The sequence below is a fragment of the Scyliorhinus canicula genome, chromosome 6 (assembly GCF_902713615.1).
Source record: "Scyliorhinus canicula chromosome 6, sScyCan1.1, whole genome shotgun sequence".
NCBI lineage: Eukaryota > Metazoa > Chordata > Chondrichthyes > Carcharhiniformes > Scyliorhinidae > Scyliorhinus > Scyliorhinus canicula.
In genome coordinates this window covers 169,820,098-169,843,941 of record NC_052151.1, presented here as the reverse complement: position 1 = coordinate 169,843,941, position 23,844 = coordinate 169,820,098, and the positions used below count along the sequence as shown (strand labels likewise).

The 23,844-nt window shown below is 45.9% G+C and overlaps 1 protein-coding gene across 1 annotated transcript in view; it reads right to left on the bottom strand.

Annotated features, from left to right (window-relative positions):
• LOC119967641 (CUB and sushi domain-containing protein 1-like) overlaps positions 1–23,844 on the bottom strand; it is a 2,889,858-nt gene that overhangs the window by 180,822 nt on the left and 2,685,192 nt on the right. The window contains exon 50 of the mRNA XM_038800434.1: positions 22,935–23,120. Coding sequence (XP_038656362.1) covers positions 22,935–23,120 — 186 coding nt within the window. The remainder of the gene's footprint in view (positions 1–22,934; positions 23,121–23,844) is intronic.

Genomic DNA, 23,844 nt, shown 5'->3' with positions numbered 1-23,844 from the left:
AGCCAATGATGACATGGCATTCAGCTTGGAAGTTGTCTGAGATGTCGCCATATCCTCAAAGTGGAGATCACCACTGGGTTTGAGGCATATTTCACTGGAGAGTGGGAGAGGCGCTGTTACTAGGTTGCAGAGGTAACAACACTTTACACAAACATGTCTCCATCCTCCCCTTATGGTGTCCGACTCTCTGTACCACCACAACACTTTCGCTATGTTGGTTGCCCCGTAATACATGAGAACATCAGGCAGTGCTAGGCCCCCCCATATGTCAGTCCCTCTGGTAGCAAGCCCAAAGTATTCTCAGCACCCTATCCACCCATATAAAGGAATTTACTAACTTCACCCTAGCAAAGAAGGAATTAGTGAGAAAAATTGAAAAGCACCGAAACAAGAATAGGAGAATATTCATCTTGATTGTTTGAACTCTGCCTGCAAGGGATAATGAAAGCAACCCCGTCTCTTCAAATCAAGTCTCACCCTATCCAACAAACTTGCAAAGTTTAACTTCTGAAGCCAATGCCAACCATATGCCACTTGGATACCCTGAGACTGGAAGCTACTTCTGGCCTGGCGGAAGGGTAAACACCTAGATTGGCTCCCTTCCTTGGGAGATTAACTGGAAGGTACTCATTTTTCCCCAGGTTTAATTTATAGCTCGAAAATGAGCCAAAGCTCCTCAGGAATTTTATAATCTCGCCTATGGAGGAGACGGGATCTGTGACATCCAGGAGCAGGTCATCAGCATAAAATGACTATGTTCCGAACCCCCTCAATTAATTTCCCCCCATCCCCTAGAAACCCTCAGTGCGATCACCAGAGGTTCTAGTGCCAAAGTGAAAAGGAGCGGTGACAATGGGTACGCCTGTCTTGTATCCCCATTCAGTAGGACGTATCCTAAGTTTATCACATAATGCGAATGCTAGACATGGTGTTCTTGCACAGCAGCCTCATCCATGAAATAAACTTTGTCACTGACTGTGAATAACAGTCCTCCTTGATTTACTCTCTTACTCCTAACATTCCTGATTACTCACTTGCGTACTCTGGTATTCGAATCATTGACCGTACTGAACAACTTGCCTTGTTTGACTTTCTCAAATCCCTCATCTGCTTGAAAACTCTAATTAAATTTGTCTTCACCCCCGTAATCGTGTGACAGAACTCTGCAAGGTCACCTTTTTGAATTATATGTTTGCGGGATGACTACTTCGTTTTCTGTGGAGCTATGAACGGGATTGAAAATTGTGCAATCAGGAGTGAACATCCTCACCTTCGACCTTATAATGGAGCGAACATCACTGACGAAGGAGTTGAAGATGGGTGAGCCTAGGACACTGCCCTGAGGAACTCTTGCAGCAATGCCCTGGGAATGTGATAATTTACCTCCAACCAGCACACATTCTTTTGTGCTGGACATGATTTCAGGAAGTGAAGAGTTTTCCCTCTGATTCCTGTTGACTTCAATTTTGCTATGTCTCCTTGAGACGGCACTCAGTAAAAAGCTACCATGATGCCAAGGGCAGTTCCCTTCATCTCACCTCCCAAATTTAGCTATTTGTCCATGTTTCAACCAAGCTGTAATGAGGTCAGGAACTGGTCGTTATGGAGCCTAAACTGAACCTGGGTGAGTAAGTGCCACTAGATAACATTTTCAATTATACCTTCCATTTCTTTGATTGAGATTGACCGCTGGAGTGATAATTTTATTGAGAATTAAAACATGAAATTGGGACAATCATAGAATGATAAAATTCCTGCAGTGCAGAAGGAGGCCTTCGGCCCATCAAGTCTGCACCGACCTGCTGAAAGAGTACTTCACCCAAGCTCACTTCCACGCCGTATCCAATTATCCCATTAATCTAACCTACACATCTTTTTGGACACTAAGGGGCAATTTAGCTTGACCAATTGACCTAACACGCACATCCTTGGGCTGTGGGAGGAAACCGGAGCATCTGGAGGAAGCCTACGCAGACACAGGAAGAAAGTGCAAAATCCACACAGTCATCTAAGGGTGAAATTGAACCCGGGTCCCTGGCGCTGTGCCACTGTGCCACCCTTAATATGAAATATAATATAAAATAAAAAGGGGAATATAAGGACAGATGTCTGAAGGGATTTTGATATGCAAATTAGCAGTAGAGTGAGTAAAGCAAGTGTTTACCTCTGTGACGCGGCAAAAACAACAGGGTAAAGAAGAGGATGTTCAAAAGAGAGAGATAAGGAAATTTACACGTATATGCTAAAAGCTGGATCCACACGATTGGTAACATCAAAGGGAAAGAATTAAATATCTGTAAAAAAATAACTGGAGAAAAATACAAATCAGCAGCTGCCACCACAGCCACAGCCAGCTGCAGAAACAGTCTGCCGAAAACAAGCTATTGCTAAATGGGCTGCCGGTTAAGTTCCAAATCTCAAAGCAAGAAGGTTTCACGTTTTTCCAAATACAGACAAATAACCTGTGCATGGTAAATATCTGCTGAATTTAGCTCATAGAATTTAATAATATTGGATGTTGTTATATAACACAGGGGTGTCTCAGAGTTCAGGAAAGATAGGTAGTTGGGAACCAAGGGATAACTTCATGTAATACTGTGTGTGAATATTCATCAGTGTAATTAAGTGATGCAGTGTATTTTGTCTTTCCTGTGCATTTTTCCTTTTAAGTTAATGAATATTATTGATTAATTAATCACACAGTGACTAGGCTATTCCTCCATGGTTCGTCTATCTTTTCCCATAGTATACAGAATTGAAAATATACACCACTGGTGTATATAAGAACTGGTGTTCCAAGTTAGCCTTCTGGGTTTTGGGTTTTAGCACCAGTGGAATTTTTAACAATTATCCAGATTGCATTTCACCTATTTTTTATGGACAGGATACAGCTGAGAAATTTTTCATTGTCTGGTTGTTGCCAGTATTATAGTTGTACTGGAACAGCTTGCATGGGGCAGTGCGCATCCTGGAGCAACGTCTTCAGTGCTGCTGCCAGGATGCTGTCAGGACCAATAACTATTGCTGTATCCAGTGCCCTCAGCCATTTCTTGATAGCATTAAATGAATTGAATTGACTAATGACTCGTGTCTGTACGAATGGGTATGAACTCTGAAGATGGTTGCAAATGCGTCAGTCTTTTTTTTTTCCGCACTAACGTGCAAGGCTTCTGAATCATTCAGGTTGGGGTTTTTCATGGCGCCTTGTCTTCCTATTGCTCAATTGTCAAGCACCAGCCATGATTGGATGTAGAGCTTTGAACTGATTCATTTGTTGTGGGATCCATCTATATCATGCTGCTTCCACTGTTCAGCATTTTTGTCATGTTGAGATGTAGCTTCACTAGGTTGGCACCTCATTCTTAAGTATGCCTGGAGCTGTCATGGCATGTTCTCAAATGCTCCTCGCTGAGCCAGGCTCGGTCCCTGGGCTTAATGGTAAAAGTAGAGTGGGGGTTATGCTGCTTATTCATTGATACAACCCTCTTTGAATTTATACTCTGTCTTCCTGGTAATTCAGCTGAGTTTTTTTTTAACGTTTATCTATGGACAACTACTGGCTTGACATCTTTGTGTATCTGTCGATGATCACCTCAAGGACTTTTTTTTCAGATGAGCATAGTTCACAACTATACTAGTGTTATGGGCCAGGGTTTAGAAAACTCCAAACTATATTTTGTAGTTCACCTGACCTATAACTGTTTATTGATTTTGGTTACGATGAGCACAAGAGCCTGCCTTTCAGGTGTATTCAACAGAGTTCTTATCCACTTTTAATCAAAAATAAAGCTTTATTCTACAAATTTAGTTAACATTTTTATAAACACACAGTAAGAATTTTATAAATTACAAATATAAAGACACAACGCAGCTACAGTAATCTATGTATAACCCTTAATAAATTCCCCCTTTAACTGTTCCAATTCAGTAACAAAATCCACATAAAACCAGTAACTCCTTTTCAAAGGTGTGGCCCAGCACATGGCACTCTTACTGGTAAAAGACTTGTTATTGATACTCTTGCTCCCCTTTCCAAACACAGCAGGTTTGAATTCATCCCGAGAGCAATTATCTCTTTTAAGTTATCAAGTAGTCTGGAAACAGATTTTAAAATGAAGATAGAGAGACACTTCTTTCAACCTGTGTAGTTCAAAAACCAGCTCCAAACTCAAAGCGAAAGTATAATCTCAGAGCCACAGCCCAGCTCCACCCACACAGTGACATCACTGAAGCCATGTGATTAGACAAAACCATTTCTTCAACGGACACTTCCATGACACTAGTTAATTGATACGAGTGGAATTTTGAAAATCTCAGTCAAAATGATGGGACCAAGAGCAGGTCAGGAAGCCATTGAGCAGGCTTGCTGTAGCTCTTTAACTAAGCCACAGCATTAGTATTCTGTTTCCGGGTTACCTTCTGTGTTTACCAATCTGAGGATTTGGTGGGATGGCATGCCAAATCTGTCAAAGGAAGGATTAAAGGCTGGAGTTCAGATTTCCGAGATGGACATGGATTCCTGACAGGAGTGGAGAGAACACCTAGGAAAACTGCTCCCCAGGTCTCTCACTCTGACCTGTAATCCTGCTCCAGGATCTGAGAAGCTGGAGTCAATTGAGCTCTCAGATACAGTAGCAAAAGGCAGCAGGACTCTGGTCTGTCCAAACAGTAGTTAGTACAGTGGGAAGATTCAGGAACTCAGAAGGGTATGAAGGGAGAGTGGGGTGCCATTTTGACGTGCCCCCACATTCTGCCTTCCCCAGCATTCCTCTGCACCACATTACTTGGACCCACACCCAGCAGCTCCACTCATTCGTCGCTCTCCTGGCACATTCTCATAACTCCACCTGAACAGCCAATACTCACCCTCGGCCGATTGGCCTCTCACAACCATGCCTCAGTCACCCTTCATGTATCTTGTCCTTCCTCCCTTATCACACAAAACAATGCAAACACTCATAACTATTTGCTTCCCTATACAACAACAGAGACTAAACTTCAGAAGTAAAGCACTTTGAGACAGATCCGGTCATGTCTGATCCTATAAATGTTTCCATTCTTTCTCTGCTTGCAGGAGGACAGATTGCCCAACCTCTTGGGAGAGGCAAGGTTTGTGGTTGGCTATCTGGCGTACCCATGCGGTCCACAGGGAAAGAAATCTTGGTCCAGGAAGCTGCAGATATCAGCACTGACCTGCAGTGAAATCCTGAGTCTCCTACCTCACTAGTGCTGACATGTGTAGAAAGTTCATCCTCTGCTTATTTAAAAAAATGTTCATGGATGTGGGCATCGCTGGCTGGCCCAACATTTATTGCCCATCGATGAGGACATTGTACGGTCAACCACATCTCTGTGGATCTGGAGTGACATGTAGGCCAGGTAAGGGCAACAGATTTCCTTCCCCTAAAGAGTATTATTGAACCAGATAGGTTTTTACGACAATCGACAATGGTTTCAAGACTTTTAATTCCAGATTTTTTAATAGAATTCAAATTTCATGACCTGCCATGGCAGAATTCGAACCCGAGTCCCCAGACAACGACTCAGTCTCTGGATTACTCGCCCAGCAACAGCACTCTCATAATATACATACAAGTATATGATGGTGCATAGACACACACTGACTGACACACTGAAAGACCAATCAACACACAGAACACAGCAGCCAATCACCAGACAGGACACGGCCACTATAAAGCCAGAGGGCACTAGTTTTCTCATTCATTCAGGATGCAGCCTCTGAGACAGCCAGAGGCCGTAATCAATAGCACAAACATCTACCATGTGCTCGCAGTATAGTCTGGTCAAGTTCGCCATAGGTCTTCAGTCAACCTAAAATAGTGTCGACCCACAGTACAAGTATGTTAACAGCTCATAGTTAAATAAAATAGAGTTGTACTTCTACAAGTGTTGTAGCCTGTCTCTCTCACTGCTCTGGTAAATGCAGTTCTCACAGACCCAGCATACCCTGCCCCTCCCCCACCTTTTTGCTGGTCCTCTTGTTCCTCATCAGAGGCAAGGTAGTGACAGCAGGAAAGTTCAGCTCAAGGTGAATGAAGTTCAACACAGATGATCTGACTTGAATGAAGTTGACAATCTCCAGTCAAACAGTGTGAGCACACCCTCAGGAGTGCTGTGAGCATCAACCTGGACATAGCTGGAGCTCTCAGTTTCATTTCTGAAAGCCATCCCAGCCTGTCATTTTCACTAAAGGGGCAGTTCCCAGTACATACCCACCTGGTTGACTCTAGCGTGTTGGTGGCAGGTTGGGGAAATAGGCGTGCTTACTGTTAAAGCCGAAATATTTCAGTAAAACACCAATTAATGACAAGCTTACACATGACCTTCACCTACTCAACAGCTCCAAGTAGGTTCCCTGGACTCACACAAGCACTCCTGGATGAAACCCCAGAGTGGGCAAGATAATGTCGGGATCCTGACACGTCCATTTTAGGGGATAAAACTGCCCATGCACACCTAAATTTGCTTGGCAATCATGCTTTGGTAATCATGATTTAAAATTCTGCCCATATTTCCTTTGATAGGAATGATACAGCCATTTTTCTCTGTATACTGAATGAATAACTATATAAGGAGCAGAATAATTGCTGCAGAGAAGGAGAACTGGATGTTATTTGTTGTCTACTTTGATGAGAAATAGGGGACAGATAAAGTGGATGAATCAATAGTTAATATGCAAACTAATTAAGTGTATTTCCATGGCGGGCTAGAAATAGGAAAGGTTACTTTCTGAAGGTTCTTTCCATTAACTGCCTCAATTTAAACTCCGGATTTGATGTAGGTTTCACCTTGCTTCTGAATTCCTGTCAAATGGGATTTTGCACCTGCGATTTGTCTAGGAGCAGTAGCTAACTATTGCTGCCAGGAGATTTACTGCTCATGGCCTTTCAACTCTTCATTTTCCAATTAAATAAAATTGTCAAACAACTGAAAAATGTGATTATCGTGTTCGGACACACTTAGCTAAAGTAAATGATGTAATCACATTTAGCCTCTGAATTTAAAACACATTAATGTCCTGATTAACAATTCAAAATCATGGGCTCCTTTCAAGAATCATACGGGGTTACTAAATGCTTAGGCCATTCTATTATCACTTTAAAACAGCCTGTACTAATTTAAATTTGTAATTAACTCATTTTATTTACTTAGTTTGATTTCCTATCTTGACCGGTAGTCTGAAAATAAAAAATCCACGCTTTCCAAGTTAGCGTAAGGAAGCATCTGACTGAAAGGTTACCCTGTCTTTCAAGCTGAAAGTTTCTCTTACCCACAGGTGAAGATTGAATAGGCAGAAAGGGCACAGGTGATCACCAGATAGAGTAGAGGAAAGCAGGTAGTGCAGGAGCACCTTGTGGTCATCCCCCCTTCTAACAGATATAATATTTTGGATGCTGTTAGGGGAGATGACTCTGCAGGGGAAAGCAGTTGCACCTTTCATTTTTGCTTTCTCTTGGGATACATGGCTTGCGCTATGTCCTTGGAGGGTTCTGATTTGTATTTTGCAAGGAGAGCTGAGTCAAATGTTAAAAATACTCATTTGTACGTGGCGGCCAGAGTGCGGTCTAGCTTGTAGTGGCATAGTTGCTGCCAAGCGTGCTCTCATCATATCAATGTGTGTATCTGGATGACGGCCGCCATTGATAATGTTTCCTTGGATGAAAATATTGACTCTACGATGCAAGTCACCAGAGTTCACTTGGAGGAATTGTGGGGTATGTTTTTGACAGTGGTGGAGGTACATGAGAGAGTTCTTGCCCTCGAAAGAGCACTTTCCTAAGTGAGGGCCCGCCTTCGTGTCATCGAGATCCGATTGCATGGTGTGTCATCTATCTTGATGGCCTTGAGAGGCAGGGGCCGAGCAAGGTGTGCTCTTGGGCTCGGTCCTTGGTGAGCGGTGAGAGGCAAGTTCCCGACGGAGTTCGGAAATTGGCTGCCATGCTTTGGTAATCATGATTTGGAGGCTGGGTGCATCAGATTCGATGGAGCACAACAAATATGTTCGTTGAGGCCAGGATAGGGCCAACTGACTGTTGGTTGCAAGGGGTTGGAGGTGGCTGAACTGGTCGACTCTGTAGTCAGGGGCACAGATAGGCCCTTCTGTGGATGTGAAATAGACTCCAGGATGGTATGTTGCCTTCCTGGTGCCAGAGTCCAGGATGTCTCGGAACGGGTCGCGGGCATCCTGAAGGGGTTGGGCAAACAGGCCATTGTACATATTGGTACCAACAACACAGGCAGGGAGGGGGATGGGGTCCTGCAGCAGGAGTTCAGGGAGCTAGGCAGAAAGTTAAAAGACAGGACCTCAAAGGTTGTAATCTCGGGATTACTCCCTGTGCCACGTGCCAGTGAGACTATAAATAGGACGATAGAGCAGCTAAACACATGTCTAAACAGCTGGTGTAGGAGGGTTTCAGTTAACTGGACCACAGGGATAGTACTTGGAACTATGATGTTGTTGCCATTACAGAGACCTGGTTGAGGGAAGGACAGGATTGGCAGCTAAACATTCCAGGATTTAGATGTTTCAGGCGGGACAGAGGGGGATGTAAAAGGGGTAGAGTTGCACTACTGGTTTAGGAGAATGTCACAGCTGTACTACGGGAGGACACATCAGAGGGCAGCGAGACTATATGGGCAGAGATCAGGAATAAGAAAGGTGCAGTCACAATGTTGGGGGTTTACTACAGGCCTCCCAACAGCCAGTGGGACATAGAGGAGCAGATAGGTAGACAGAATTTGGAAAGAAGTGAAAGCAACAGAGTTGTTGTGATGGGAGACTTCAACTTCCCCAGTATTGATTGGGACTCACTTAGTGCTACGGGCTTGGACGGGGCAGCGTTTGTAAGGAGCATCCTGGAGGGTTTCTTAAAACAATATGTAGATAGTCCAAATAGGGAAGGGGCTGTACTGGACCTGGTATTAGGGAATGAGCCCGGCCAGGTGTTAGAAGTTTCAGTAGGGGAGCATTTTGGGAACAGTGACCACAATTCAGTAAGTTTTAAAGTGCTGGTGGACAAGGAGAAGAGTGTTCCTTGGGTGAATGTGCTAAATTGGAGGAAGGCTATTATTATTTTTTTTAAATATAAATTTAGAGTACCCAATTATTTTTTTCCAATTAAGGGGTAATTTAGTGTGGCCAATCCACCTACCCTTCACATCTTTGGGTTGTGGGGGTGAAACCCACGCAGACACGGGGAGAATGTGCAAACTCCACACGGACAGTGACCCAGAGCCGGGATCGAACCTGGGACCTCGGCGCCGTGAGGCTGCAGGGCTAACCCACTGCTCCACCGTGCCGCCTGAGGAAGGCTAATTATAACAATATTAGGCGGGAACTGAAGAACATAGATCGGGGCGGATGTTTGAAGGTAAATCAACATCTGACATGTGGGAGGGTTCAAATGTCAGTTGAAAGTAATTCAGGACCGGCATGTTCCTGTGAGGAAGAAGGGTAAATATGGCAAATTTCGGGAACCTTGGATAACGAGTGATATTGTAGGCATCGTCACAAAGAAAAAGGAGGCATTTGTTAGGGCTAGAAGGCTGGGAACAGACAAAGCCTGTGTGGAATATAAGGTAAGTAGGAAGGAACTTAAGCAAGGAGTCAGGAGGGCTAAAAGGGGTCACAAAAAGCCATTGGCAAATAGGGTTACGGAAAATCCCAAGGCTTTTTACACGTACATAAAAAGCCAGGGAAAGGGTTGGCCCACTGAAGGACAGGGAGGGAATCTATGTGTGGAGCCAGAGGAAATAGGGGAGGTATGAAATGAGGACTTTGCATCAGTATTCATTAAAGAGAAGGAATTGGGGGATGTTGAATCTGGAGAAGGGTGCGTAGATAACCTGGGTCACATTGAGATCCAAAAAGACGAGGTATTGGGCGTCTTGAAAAATATTAAGGTGGATAAGTCCCCAGGGCCTGATAGGATCTACCCCAGAATACCGATGGAGGCAAGAGAGGAAATTGCTGAGGCCTTGACAGAAATCTTTGGATCCTCACTGTCTTCAGGTGATGTCCCGGAGGACTGGAGAACAGTCAATGTTGTTCCTTTGTTTAAGAAGGGTAGCAAGGATAATCCAGGGAACTACCAGGCTATTGAGCCTTACGTCAGTGGTAGGGAAATTACTGGATAGAATCCTTCGAGATAGGATCTACTCCCATTTGGAAGCAAGTGGTCGTATTAGCGCAAGGCAGCACGGTTTTGTGAAGGGGAGGTTGTGTCTCACTAACTTGATAGCATTTTCGAGGAGGTCACAAAGATGATTGATGCAGGTAGGGCCATGGATGTTGTCTACATGGACTTCAATAAGGCCTTTGACAAGGTCCCTCATGGCAGACTGGTATGAAAGGTGAAGTCACACGGGATCAGGGGTGAGCTGGCAAGGTGGATACAGAACTGGCTAGGTCATAGACAACAGAGTGTAGCAATGGAAAGGGGCTTTTCCGATTGGAGGGCTGTAACTAGTGGTGTTCTGCAGGGATCAGTGCTGGGACCTTTGCTGTTCGTAGTATATGCAAATGATTTGGAGTAACTAGTCTGATTAGTAAGTTTGCAGACGACACAAAGGTTGGTGGAATTGAGGATAGCGATGAGGACTGTCAGAGGATACAGCAGGTTTTAGATAATTTGGAGACTTGGGTGGCAAGATGGCAGATGGAGTTTAATCCAGACAAATGTGAGGTAATGCATTTTGGAAAGTCTAATACAGGTAGGGAATATATAGTGAATGGTAGAACCCTCAAGAGCATTGACAGTCAGAGAGACTAGGTGTACAGGTCCACAGGTCACTGAAAGGGGCAACACAGGTGGAGAAGGTAGTCAAGAAGCCATACGGCATGCTTGCCTTCATTGGCCGGGGCATTGAGTATAAAAATTGGCAAGTCATGTTGCAGCTGTATAGAACCTTAGTTCGGCCACTTGGAGTTTAGTGTTCAATTCTGATCACCACGCTATCAGGAGGCTTTAGACAGGGTGATGAAGAGATTTACCAGGATGTTGCCTGGTATGGAGGGCATCAGCCATGAGGAGAGGTTGAATAAACTTGGTTTGTGCTCACTGGAACGAAGGAGGTTGAGTGGCGACCTGATAGAGGTCTACAGAATTATGAGGGGCATAGACAGAGTGGATAGTCGGAGACCTTTTCCCAGGATAGAGGGGTCAATTACTAGGGGGCATAGATTTAAGGTGCGAGGGGCAAGGTTTAGAGGAAATGTACGAGGTAAGCTTTTTACACAGAGGGTAGTGGGTGCCTGGAACTCGCTGTTGGAGGAGGTGGTGGAAGCAGGGACGATAGTGACGTTTAAGGGGCATCTTGACAAATACATGAATAGGATGGGAATAGAGGGATACGAACCCCGGAAGCGTAGAAGATTTTTGTTTAGACGGGATGCATGGTCGGCGCAGGCTTGGAGGGCTGAAGGGACTGTTCCTGTGCTGTACTTTCCTTTGTTCTTTGTTCATCTGCGTAAGCACGGTGCTTTTTTTTAATCCTGATCTGGTTTGTTGGTCTGGTGGAAATTACACTGGTCGTGCCAGGGAGGAAGGAATCGGAGCTCCCTCCCAGTATGCCCAATTGTTGGGGGTCTTGACAGTTCTTCTCTGGTTGCCCCCCCCCCCCACCCACCCCCCCTCCCTCCTCAGCTGGGGCTGGAATGATCCTCCTCTTCTCGGGGGGGGGGGGGGGGGGGGGGGGGAGTGCATTTCCCTGAATGGGATGGGAGAAATATGGGTTCTGGCATTGGGGGCCCTGGGGGAATAGTTTCCTGTGTGTTGGGATGTGCTGGGCCAGGCCAGGTTGAAGCCTGGGTTGGGTCCTGATCCCCTGCTTCCCTATGGGTTGGTTCCGCTAGTTCTAGGCATGCCTTCCTTTTTCTTCTTCTTCCTTTCTTGGGAGGCCCTGAAGGTTTGATCATAATCCGAACATGTTGCTGCTGGTCTACATAATAATAATCTCCACTGGGCCTTAACGTGGGGTTAAGTTGCTTTGTGTGGTATATATAAATCCCTTTATAACTGGGGTTTTTAGGGCAGCACGGTGGCGCTGTGGGTTAGCCCTGCCGACTCACGGCGCCGAGGTCCCAGGTTCGATCTCGGCTCTGGGTCACTGTCCGTGTGGAGTTTGCACATTCTCCCCGTGTTTGCGTGGGTTTCGCCCCCACAACCCAAAGATGTGCAGGTTAGGTGGGATTGGCCACGCTAAAATTGCCCATTAATCGGAAAAATGAATTGGGCACTCTAAATTTAAAAAACAATAACTGGGGTTTCTGCATATTTTCTTTACTTTTGAAATGGTGGGTATGAAGAATCTGTGCTTGGTTCCCACATTGGTGCTAATAATTCTGGTATCTGAAGAGAGGCTTTGGTGGGCCGTTGTTGCCTTCGTTCCTGCGGAGATGGGGGGAGGTGTATTTTGGTGTGTATCTATCTGAACATGGCATGGAAAATGTATCTTGATTTCTTGCAATAATTATCGGCTGGTGCGGTGTGGGAGTGTGTGCACCATTTATTTCCCCATTGTTTTGATGGCCTTGTCTTGTTTCTCCCTCAGTGTCTGGTGGGGCTGTATGGGTACCTATTTGTGTCTGTTGTTTGTATTCAGCCAGTTATGATGTTGTTCTCCTGTCTCTCTCTCTCTGTACTCATGTATGTTGAACCTTTTTTCTTTGATCCTTGCATATAAGATGTATTATTTTATAATTATGTTCCGTTATTCTTTAACATTTAAGACCTTAGTAAATATACATTTTTTCAAAAAAATCACTAAATATTGAGCAATATCCTGACTGGGGAGAGGGAAGAAAATGAGCCTTAGATCCAAATTTTCACTTTAATGAAAAATGGGAGAATATTTTTCGCCACAGCTAATGGCTAATGAATATCAATAGAGAGAATTTGATTTCCATGAATGTGTTTTCTATGGCAGTTTCTTAATTATGCTGATAAACGAACATGTTTCTTTTCTCAGAAAAAAGCTAAAGCTTCTCTGTCAACCTGTCTGTGGCACTAATCTGTAATAAACCATTTTGAAGATTGACTGTGTTTATCGCATTTTCTTTCCCTCACTTTAGGGACCATCCTTTCTCGCTGTTGTGACCTCCCAGCTGATTTTCCAGGCACAATAGAACAGTACAGCACAGAACAGGCCCTTCGGCCCTCGATGTTGTGCCGAGCAATGATCACCCTACTTAAACCCACGTAAGCCGTATACCCGTAACCCAACAATCCCCCCATTAACCTTACACTACGGGCAATTTAGCATGGCCAATCCACCTAACCCGCACATCTTTGGACTGTGGGAGGAAACCGGAGCACCCGGAGGAAACCCACGCACACACGGGGAGGACGTGCAGACTCCACACAGACAGTGACCCAGCCGGGAATCGAACCTGGGACCCTGGAGCTGTGAAGCATTGATGCTAACCACCATGCTACCGTGAGGCCCATATCGGCCTCACAATATCGGCCCATATTGTGTAAATATAATCACGGTGACATGGTTTCCATTTGCATCCATTGCGTCTCTGAAATGACAGCTAATGTCTGGGCTCGCCAGATGCGCAATTATATGTGGAAATACAAAAGTTGCTGTCAGCCATTTTATGCTTCTCCAGAAGGCGGGTTTTGAGCTCTCCTCAGAATGTAATCCTTTAGAATGAAAGAATCTCCACTCTTACCTCTCGCTGAAGAAACCCTTACAAAGAGGCACATCTTGTTTCATGTTCTGTAACCGGACATATATCAATGTTCTAAGTTCATAATTATTGTTAAAGGCCTCACTGGTCCAAAAAGTATTTTAATGCATTGTTTCTCCTGCCACCTCACAGGAACGGGAAGTCAGTGCAGCTGATGGCACCATTGTGTGCCGAAAAAAGAAAGTCAGCAGCCATTTTCCCACAGGCACTTTCATGGTGCTGCTGTCATCACCATTTGCGTCCCTTGATTTCTCACAGCCCACTTGGCTCACCCCACTTGCTCACCCCACCTGGCATTTGTTCTCGACCCCACTCACCAGTTCGTTCACCGCTTACCACACTGCGTTGCTCCCAACCCTTGACCTCTTCACTCACCACCCTGCTCTCAAACTTTGGCCTCTTCACACCCCTCGGCCGCTTCCCTCACTACCTTTGGCCTCTTCGGTCGCTGGCCCGCACCCAATCTTTGACCTCTTCATTCACTGTGCTGCTCTCAATGCTTGGCCACTTTGCTTACTGTCCAGTTCCTAACCCTTGGTCTCTTAGCTCACTGCCTCGATCACTACCTGTAGTCAGTGAGGGAGCAGGGTGGCAAATTGGAGAGAGGCAGTGAGGGGTCCGGAGCAGGGTAGCTGTGAAACAACAAACAGCGAGGCCAGAAAATCATAATTGCGATCCCTCGATTTGTAACCAGTGCTTTTGGATTCAATTTGCTGTGAAAACTGCAATACTTAACCATGGTGAAAAAAAAAACACATTTTGTTGATGCTCAGCTTGTTTAAATATCTTTAGATTGCTCATTATTATGGCTGATCCACCAAAGTGGAAACCTTTTTTCTAAGTATACCCATTCAAAAACCTACATAACCCTAAAAAAAACCTCTCATCAGTTCATCTCTTATTTTTTTCTTTTCATGAGAAAAGAGAGCTAACCTGTTCAGTTATTTTTTTCGTGACCAGTATTACCTCTAAGCTATAATATCATCTTTGTAAGCCTATTTTTCACTTTTTCTTGTGTCTTCATATACTTTTTATATGATATCCAAATGTATAGAACTGTACTCAATAGTTTCACAGAACTTCTCTTGTTCAATTCTACCACTGTAGAAATGAAGGATAGTGTTTTGTTTGTATTTTTCTAAGAGGATTTTATTGACCTGATTTGTGATTTTCTATCCTATTTAGACTTTTTCTTTGTCCCCTCCAGGCAAGTCCCCTTGACATAATTCAGTTCAGTGTTGTTTCAATGGGAAAGGTTAAGTTCTTTCTCATACCACCGTGTAAAAAATTAATCCATCACCTTGAGCAACATTTCTAAACCTTTGAATTTACATTCTCAATTGATTTGATTCAAATCCTTCTCTGGAAATACACTGCACACATCTGCTACCTTACCGAGGAAAGATCTTCAATGGGATTCTGCATTTCAGAGTCTAAGTGTTGACACCTGGACGGGATCAGTGGACGTCTATGACAACTAAATCGTTGCCAGTCCCGGGGCAATTCTTTATCCGCTAATGGGCTTGCATCGACGCCATGTGGAACCCAATCGATTCCAATGGAAAATGGTGACTGATTTGCGTGGGTCGGGATTGCCACTCGGGAGGCTGACAAGCTGCAGGCACATGTTCGCACTCCACTCCCCACACGCACACTCATACCAGCCAACAAGATGGCAGCATGGAGAGCGGTACCCCAGTTTGAAGGCACTGAGGTGGAGACCCTGCTGGATGCCGTGGAGGAGAGACGGCCACTCTGTTCCTCTGGGTGGGAAGGAGGTTGTCACCAACTTCTGTAAACTGCGGTTGGGCACAGGTGGCAAAGGCCGTGAGCGCCGTGGGCCGCACCACAGAGCCGGTCAGCAGTGCTGGAAGAAATTGCACAATCGCCTCAGGGCGGCCATGGTGAATAGGTAGTACTGTGCCCCTGACACCAACCCCCGGTCCAAAGCCCCGTAACCCCCCTTCTTTGCACCTGGAGGATGATTGAACCCCGCCTGTCGCCAGTGCGTTCGCTCCCACATGCCAGCACCCACACCCTGGCCACGAAGGCTACCAACTCCCCAACCCTTGTGTAGCCTGCGTCTAAGTGTCTCACACGGTGTACTGCCTGTACTCCGTGTCCCCCTCCACCAACCGCAGTGAGAGAGAGATGACCTGAGGGGGCTGCCGGATCTGCAGCCCCTCACCCCAGTGGAGTGGTTTCACATGGCATGTGTGGCACCACCCCCACACCCTCAAACCACTCCCACACCACTCCTACACCACCCCATCCAATCCAATCATGCATCATGTCTTATGCCTTGCAGGATCACCTGGCGATGAGGTGAACCCTTCTAATGCCCCCCCCCCCCCGCTGCCAACCCCAAGCAGATTCCAGCGACGAGAAGATAGCGATGAGACTCCCCCCCCGAACGCCAGCCGGAGCACCAGAGTTCATCGCAGAGCGGGTTGTCATCATCCTCCATCCCATGGACCAGACGTCCAACCCCGGGCCCGCACCTGCAGGTAGGAATCACAGTGGGGGTTGCAGGGTCGGAGGGGAGGGGCCATGCTGAAGGACGGGTGGTCATGGGAGCAGTGATCGGCCGGGGGTTGGGTGGAAATGCATGTTTGTGCTGTCGGCCACGCAACCTAGTCAGTGAACTTGCGCAATGTTGTGGAGAACCCAGCAGGCCACCACCACGATGTGGGCAACCCTCTTAGCGCTGTATCAGGTGGCCCCTCGAGTGGTTCAGGCACCTGTACTGCATCTTCAGGATGCTGTGCACCGCTCAATCACGCCCCTGTTCGCTGCATGGCCATCGTTATAGTGGGTCTCTTGATGGGTTTCATTAGCCACGACCACAGTGGACAACCCCTGTCACCCAACAGCCAGCCCCTCACCCGGATGGTGTGCCTCAAAGGTGTCAGGAACTGTCAGGTGTGCCAGGATGATGGAGTCGTGCACACTGCCAGGGTATTGGGCACAGACATGCATAATGTGCAGCTTATGGTCACAAACCAGCTGCACGTTCCTCAAGTGGAACACCTTTTCTTTGTGAAGATCGGCCTGTCATGGACTGGTGCTGAGAGGCAACATGCATCTCGTCGATCACCCTCTGGACCTGCGGCATCCCGGTGATGGCGGTGAACCCTGTTACCCGGTCATCTTTGTGGGCTTGGTCCACAGTGAATTTGATATATTGTGCGAAATGGGCATATATTGTTTCCATGAGCATGGATGCTCTTGTGCACAGAGGTCTGAGAGATTTCGGACAGGTCCCCACTCAGCGCCTGGAAGGACCCCATGGCGTAAATGTTAAGGGCAACTATCACCTGACTGCCACCAGGAGTAGGTGTCCTCCCCTATACCCCGTGGCACCAGGCTCGCCATGATCCGGCAGATATGTCGCACTGTCCCCCTGCTCAGAGGGAGACCTGCCCAAAGTTCCTTGAATGACAGGCGCTGCCAGTACACACGAGGCCTCTTGCGTCGCCTTCTTTGAACCTCCTCCTCGGCCTGTCGGGCAGTTGGCTCTCTATCCTGACCGACTGCCACCTATTCCTCTGGGGGAGGCTGCGCTGATGCAAGGTCATCCCTGGGCAGCTCCTGCTTGTACAGCCTCAGTGCATCCTCCAGGATTGCGGCGGCCAGGATGAAGGTCACTATTCCTGGTTGGATTTCAAAAACCATTCTCTGCAGGCGGTGGATGGCAGATATGTTAACATGGTTCAACCTGGTCTACCAGGCTACACGGTGAGCCCAGTCCCTCTACCATCCCCTCTTCCCCATCCCCATTCCCTCTGGCACTCTGCCCTTCACACCACACTGCGGTGGGAGGTCAGTGGGGTACACAGCAAGATGGTGCCATGTGGGCTACAGCAATGGTGGTCCATGCTTGGACACCTTGGTTCCGGGGCGGGGGTCACATGGCCCATCCCCTGGTCTCCCTCTGTTACTCCCCCTGGCTCTGCCAGATGCCATCCACCTCCTGTGCGCCCCTCCCCCTCAGCCAGCCATGGCAGCGGTAGGACAGGCAGCCTGGAAACATGACCTACCTCCTCGCTCCCTCAGCAGTCAGGGCGCCTACTTTCCGACTTTTAAAGTGAAATCCGCCATCAGTAATTCTTCCTGGCAGAGATGGAGCTTCACAGGAGCCCCGGAGAATACCAGATCAGGCCCATTAATGATATACCAAAAGCATTTATTGTCGGGCAGCACGGTGGCGCAGAGGGTTAGCCCTGCTGCCTCACGGCGCTGAGGTCCCAGGTTCGATCCCGGCTCTGGGTCACTGTCCATGTGGAGTTTGCACATTCTCTCCGTGTTTGCGTGGGTTTCGCCCCCACAACCCAAACATGAGCAGGTTAGGTGGATTGGCCATGCTAAATTGCCCCTTAATTGGAAAAATAAATTAATTTATAAACAAAAGTTTTTACTGTAAATGCAAATTAGAATGCATTCACACCACTGTCGAGGCACCAGAGCATGGCATTCTATCGGGGGCCCGGCGCCTGCCACGAGTTTTGCCTCATGTGCGATTCTCTGCCCAATCGCGTTTCAGGATTTCGGTGTCGCTGGACGGAAAATCCCACCCCTTTTCTTTAAAATTTTGCTTGATGTTTGAGTTTTGTTCTGTGACTTTCATTTCTACACGTGTTCTGTAAATGGGACAAAATGCTTAAATCAACATTATCTGCACTTTTCATTATTTTAAAGGTCATCAGTCGTTTTCTAAAGCAAGTAAGATTGGCAGCTCGATAGCATAGTGGTTAGCGCAATTGCTTCACGGCTCCAGGGTCCCTGGTCCCAGGTTCAATTCCCGGCTGGGTCACTGTCTGTGCGGAGTCTGCACGTGCTCCCCGTGGGTGCGTGTGTTTCCTCTGGGTGCTCCGGTATCCTCCCACAGTCCAAAGATATGCGGGTTAGCTGTGTTGGCCATGCTAAATTGCCCTTAGTGTCCAAAAAGGCTAGGTGGGGGTTGCTGGGTTGCGTGGATAGGGTAGATACGTGGGCTTGAGTAGGGTGTTCTTTGTAAGGGCCAGTGCAGGCTCGATGGGCCGAATGGCCTGCTTCTGCACTGTAAATTCTATGAAATTCTATGAAATTAGCCATTTGAGCAGTTCAACATTAACATTTTCCCTGTAGAATAGATCTTCCGTGCCACTTTTCTCTGAAGTATTTTTCAATACATCTAATTATTCATGGATAATATTTTAATTATATTACAATAAATTATATAATTTACACAATAATATCTAATATTTAAATATAGAGCACCAGCTGTGGCTCAGTTAGTATTCTCAGTTAAGACCCACTCCGAAGTTAAACACAACTCTAAATGGGCATAGCAGTGCAGTACTGAGGCAGTGCTTCACTACCAGAGGTGCTGTCTCTCAGATGAGACATTAGAACAAGCCTGTCTGCTTTCTAAGTTGTACGTAAAAGAACCTTTGGCATTCTTTCAAAGAAGAGCAGGGGAGATATCCCCATGCCAACATTTATCTCTCACTCAGCATCACAAAAACAGATAAACACCAAAAGCCTACATTTCAAAAACACCTTTAATGGTGATTAACCATCCCAAAGCAATGTGAAATAAAATTCGACACTGTGTGCATAAGGTGACATTAGGTAAAAGGATCAAATACGTAGCTTTTAAGGAATGCCTGAGAGGAAGAGAGCAAGGTTGTGAGATTCTGAGGTGTAGAGCTGGAGCTCCAGAGTTTAGGGCTTAGACAACTGAAGTTATAGAATTAGAGGCACACCAATTAAATCAGGGATGCACAAGAGACGAGAATTAAATGAGTGCAGATATCTTGGAGGTCTCCAGGGCTGGAGAAGATTACAGAGATAGGGAGACCACGGAGGGATTTAGAAACAATTTTAACATCAAGGCATTGCTCAACCAGTAATCAGTGAAGGGATGATAGGTGAATGGATGCAGGTCAAGACATGGGCAGCAGAGCTTTATGTGAAACTAAACTCACAGTGGGTTGAATATGGGAGATTAGCCAAGGTGCATTGGATTGGTCAAATCCCGAGGTAACAAAGACACAAATGAGGTTTTCAGCAACGGATGAACTGAGGTGAAGGGAATTTTATGGAGTTTGTGTACATGGGTATGTGTGTTGGAAGAGATATGTGATCGACAGCTCACCTCAGGGTCAAAACAGACACCAAGGTTGTGGGCAATCTAGTTTAGTCTCGGACAGTTGCTAGGTTGGGACGTGGAGTCAGTGGCCAGGAAATAGTTTGGAGCGGGGACTGAAAACAATGGTTTCAGTCTTTGTAATATTTAATTAAGAGGAATTCTCTGCTCATCCAGTACTCGATGTCAATAAACAGTCTGATAATTTAGCCCCAGTGGAAGTGTTGAGATGCTGTTGAGGTAGAGCTGGGTGTTGTCAGCATACTGTAAAAATTGATGTTGTGCTTTCAGATGACGTTGCTGAAGGCCAACATGTAGATGCAAAATAGGTCAGGGCCAAGAGTAGATGCCTGGGGACGATCAGTGGAAACAATATGGGAGTAGAAAGAGATGTTATTGATGGCAATTCTCTTGTTATGAATAAGTAGCTAAGAATGGAACCAGGCAAGTGCAGTCTCTTCCAGCCACAAAACAGTGGAGAGGCATTGAATAAAAGGGACATGGCTAACTGTATTAAAGGCTGCAGACATGTTGAAAGGTGAAGAGGAATAGTTTATCTTTGTCACAGCATGTGATCTATGACTTTGATGAGAACTGTTTTGGTACTGTTGCAGAAACCTATTGGAGGGATTCAAACATTGTGTTCTGGGAAAGATGGTAATGGTTTTGGTAAGAGATAGCAGATTCAAGGATGTTGGAGATGAAATGGAGGTTTGAGATTGGCCAATAGTTTGTACGGATGGTTGGATCAAGAATTAGTTTTCTGCAGGCAGGGGTGATGACGGCAGATTCAGATGTTAGAGGGACAAGACCTGAAGAGAGAGAACTATCATTTGGCTAACATGAGGACCAAGAGGGGAGGTTGGATGGGCAAGCAGTCGAGGTAGAAAGAGATGAGAAGATAACCTCAGAGAGGACAGAAGAGGAAATAAGAGGGAAATTAGAGAAAAATATGAGTTCAGGGATAGGGCAAGGTGGAACTTAAGAGGATGTTTGGCCTGGGGATTATAGAAAGGGAGGGAAGCATTGTGGCCAGCTGACTGGATTGTCTTGATTTTGGTGACCATGAGGCACGTGAGCCTCTCACACTTATTGTTGTAAGTAAGAGTGGAAGAAATGGGGAGAGGGGTTTAAGAAGGTTTACAACAGAGAAAAGAAGTTGGGGGTGTTAAGTAATGAGCCAAGAGACATTTCAATTGTCTCATTTATGTTAAGTATCCAATAATTGACACTGTTATGTAAAGGGGCTTCAGATGGCCTTTGTGTCAGGTGATGTGTCGATAGAGTTTTGTGCAGAGTTTGTTAAAGTAAAATGAAGGTGTTTGTGGAAAAGGAGCAGAATCTTTGACTCTTTATACAACAGCAGCTAGACGTCTAACGGGGGGGGGGGGGGGGGGGGGGGGGGGGAGTGTTTAGTGGTGTGGTCAGGTGGTAATGGGTGGTTAACTTTGTATTCCAGAATGACCCTGGATTAGTGAACAGTTTTAGCAAACAAGAAGCAGGATCTAACATGGTTTTATTTGGCCCAGCTAGATTTGCTGCTGTATTACTACAACACTCAAGATTAAATTGCAGTTAACTGGCTGATGTCTTTCCTCCATTACCACAGTGACTAAACTGGTCCAAGAGTTGAACTAATTGTGCTCCGCCATTACCAGCAACCTGCCGCTTGATGCATAAATCAACAGAAACATTGGAAAGGCATCTGCTGCTCTGTGCAGACTGACCAAGTCGAGGCTTTCTCACACGGAACACAAAAGTTAGATTTTTCAAGCTTGCATTCTCAGTATCCTGCTTTATGGCAGTGAGGCCTGGACAATGTATGCCAGTAAAGAATGATGCCTCAATAACGCCTCTTTACTGCCTCTGACGAATCCTCGGCATTGGGTCCTCGAGGTATCTAATATCCCAGCATGCACGCCAGACTGAGCCAGCACTGCTTGGGATTACATGGACCTGTCAGCCGCAGTGAGGATGGCAGGATCCCCAAAGACATACTGTGAGCTCGCCACTGGCACCAGACCCACCCATCCCTTTGTTTCAAAGACGTCTGCAAACGTGACATGAAGTCCTGTGACATGGACCACAAACACTGGGTGCAGGTTGTCAGTGATTTCCAGGGTTGATGGACAGCAGGGAAGGAGGGAGAAAAATGTGGATCAGAGAAGAGGCACAGCAGCTGGCAGGACATGAGACAACACCGCAAAGAGAGAGCCAGATGCTGCCAAACCAATCAGTGAGGAAACACAGAAGCCAATTTGCACACAGCAAACTCCCACAAACAGTAATTTGATCATGAATTCTTCTCCTTGGCCTCCCTGCCTCACCAGTGAAAACTTCAGTTGAATGCTTGGTGGTTGCGGATTGCACGATATGAGGACATGCCTTTTAAAAATAAGATCTGCTTAAATCTCAGGAAAGTCTGTCCCTATTTGAGTAATTATCCCTGTTTTTAAAAAAAATTTTGAGTACCCAATTATGTTTTTCCCAATTAAGGGGCAATTTAGCGTGGCCAAGTCCACCTCACATGCACATCGTTGGGTTGTGGGGTGAGACCACGCAGACACAGGGAGAATGTGCAAACTTCACACGGACAGTGACCCAGGGCTGGATTGAACCTGGGACCTCGGCGCCGTGAGGCAGCAGTGCTAACCACTGCGCCGCCAACTATCTCAGTTTTAGATATTATATCTGAACCATCTGCAAGGCATATATAAAAATAATAATTCAAAAGATCTTCTGCACTTAAGGAGGATCCACATTTTCACACAATGGGTTGAATAGGCTCAAAATCTTCAGATAAATATATCCCAGTAGTTAGAGAGCGGCAAATGCAAGGCATCTTTGTCAAAATAGAAAGCTGGAAGAGGCATCTGTTTTTCAGTGAACCTTTCAAAGGTATAAGGAAAAGAAACTCTAAGTGTTGCATTGATTTCCCTGGAAGCAGATCACATTGAATCCATCTGGTTACAAAGAATTTTGATGGTAAATTATTCTTTCAGATGATATAGAGTAAGGGATTATAAGAAACCACATATCTTCCACTAAAAAGTACATATATGTCATACAATGAGTACAGAAACTCACGTTTACATTGCGGAGTCTTCCAATTATTACTCCACATTCCATCTTCTCTGCAAACAGCTATTGCTTGTTGACTAGATTCCAGTGTGAAGCCCTCATTGCACCGATAGTTGACCTTGCTGCCCATGCTGTAATCTCTGCCAAAGACTGAGCCATTTCCAGGAGTTTGGGGAATACCACAGCTGATTGCTGAAACAAAAGATGCAACTTCAATTTAGTTTGAACATGACAAACTTCCTGATTTGTTTCGAAGGTAGACAAAGGACATCATTTTTGAAAGGTGCGTTAGACAGAATCACAAATATTTTACAATATGCTGATCGTTTTAATTATGCAACTAGCTAAATTAGTCACTTAAATATTCCCAGGAATGGCCAAAATAGGGTTAAGAATGGTTAAAATTGGATAATGGGGTCAATTGATGCCTCCGAGGTGGTCTCTTGCCCTTTTGCCTCAAGCCCAGAAAAGTGCATGAACCATGGTCAATGGCAGAATGAGCAAATTTTCAATGGTGATGGTAGAAAGAGGTAGATAACCGAGAAACAATGAGCGAGATTTAATGGGAAAAAAGTTCAGTTTGTTAAGTGGGGTGTTTCCCAGCACTTGTAGTGCCGAGAATGACCCCGCTATTAAACAAAAACCTACTTATTTTTCGGCCCTCGGTGAGGAATACCCAACTGAGGCCGCACCGAGATTCATTTCCTGCACTAACAAGCTCAGCTCCCCAGTCCAGGGAGAGATTGAGGCACCATTTTTAAATGGTGCCTCGATCTGTCGACCCTCCTCCCCCTCCCCCCAATGCCCCAATTAAATAATTAGGGAGTCCTCCAGCACCCCACCGCATAAAGACTGGGCACCCATGCCTGGCCCAATCCCCGACATAAGCAAGATGCTATCCTGGGCATCTTGGCAC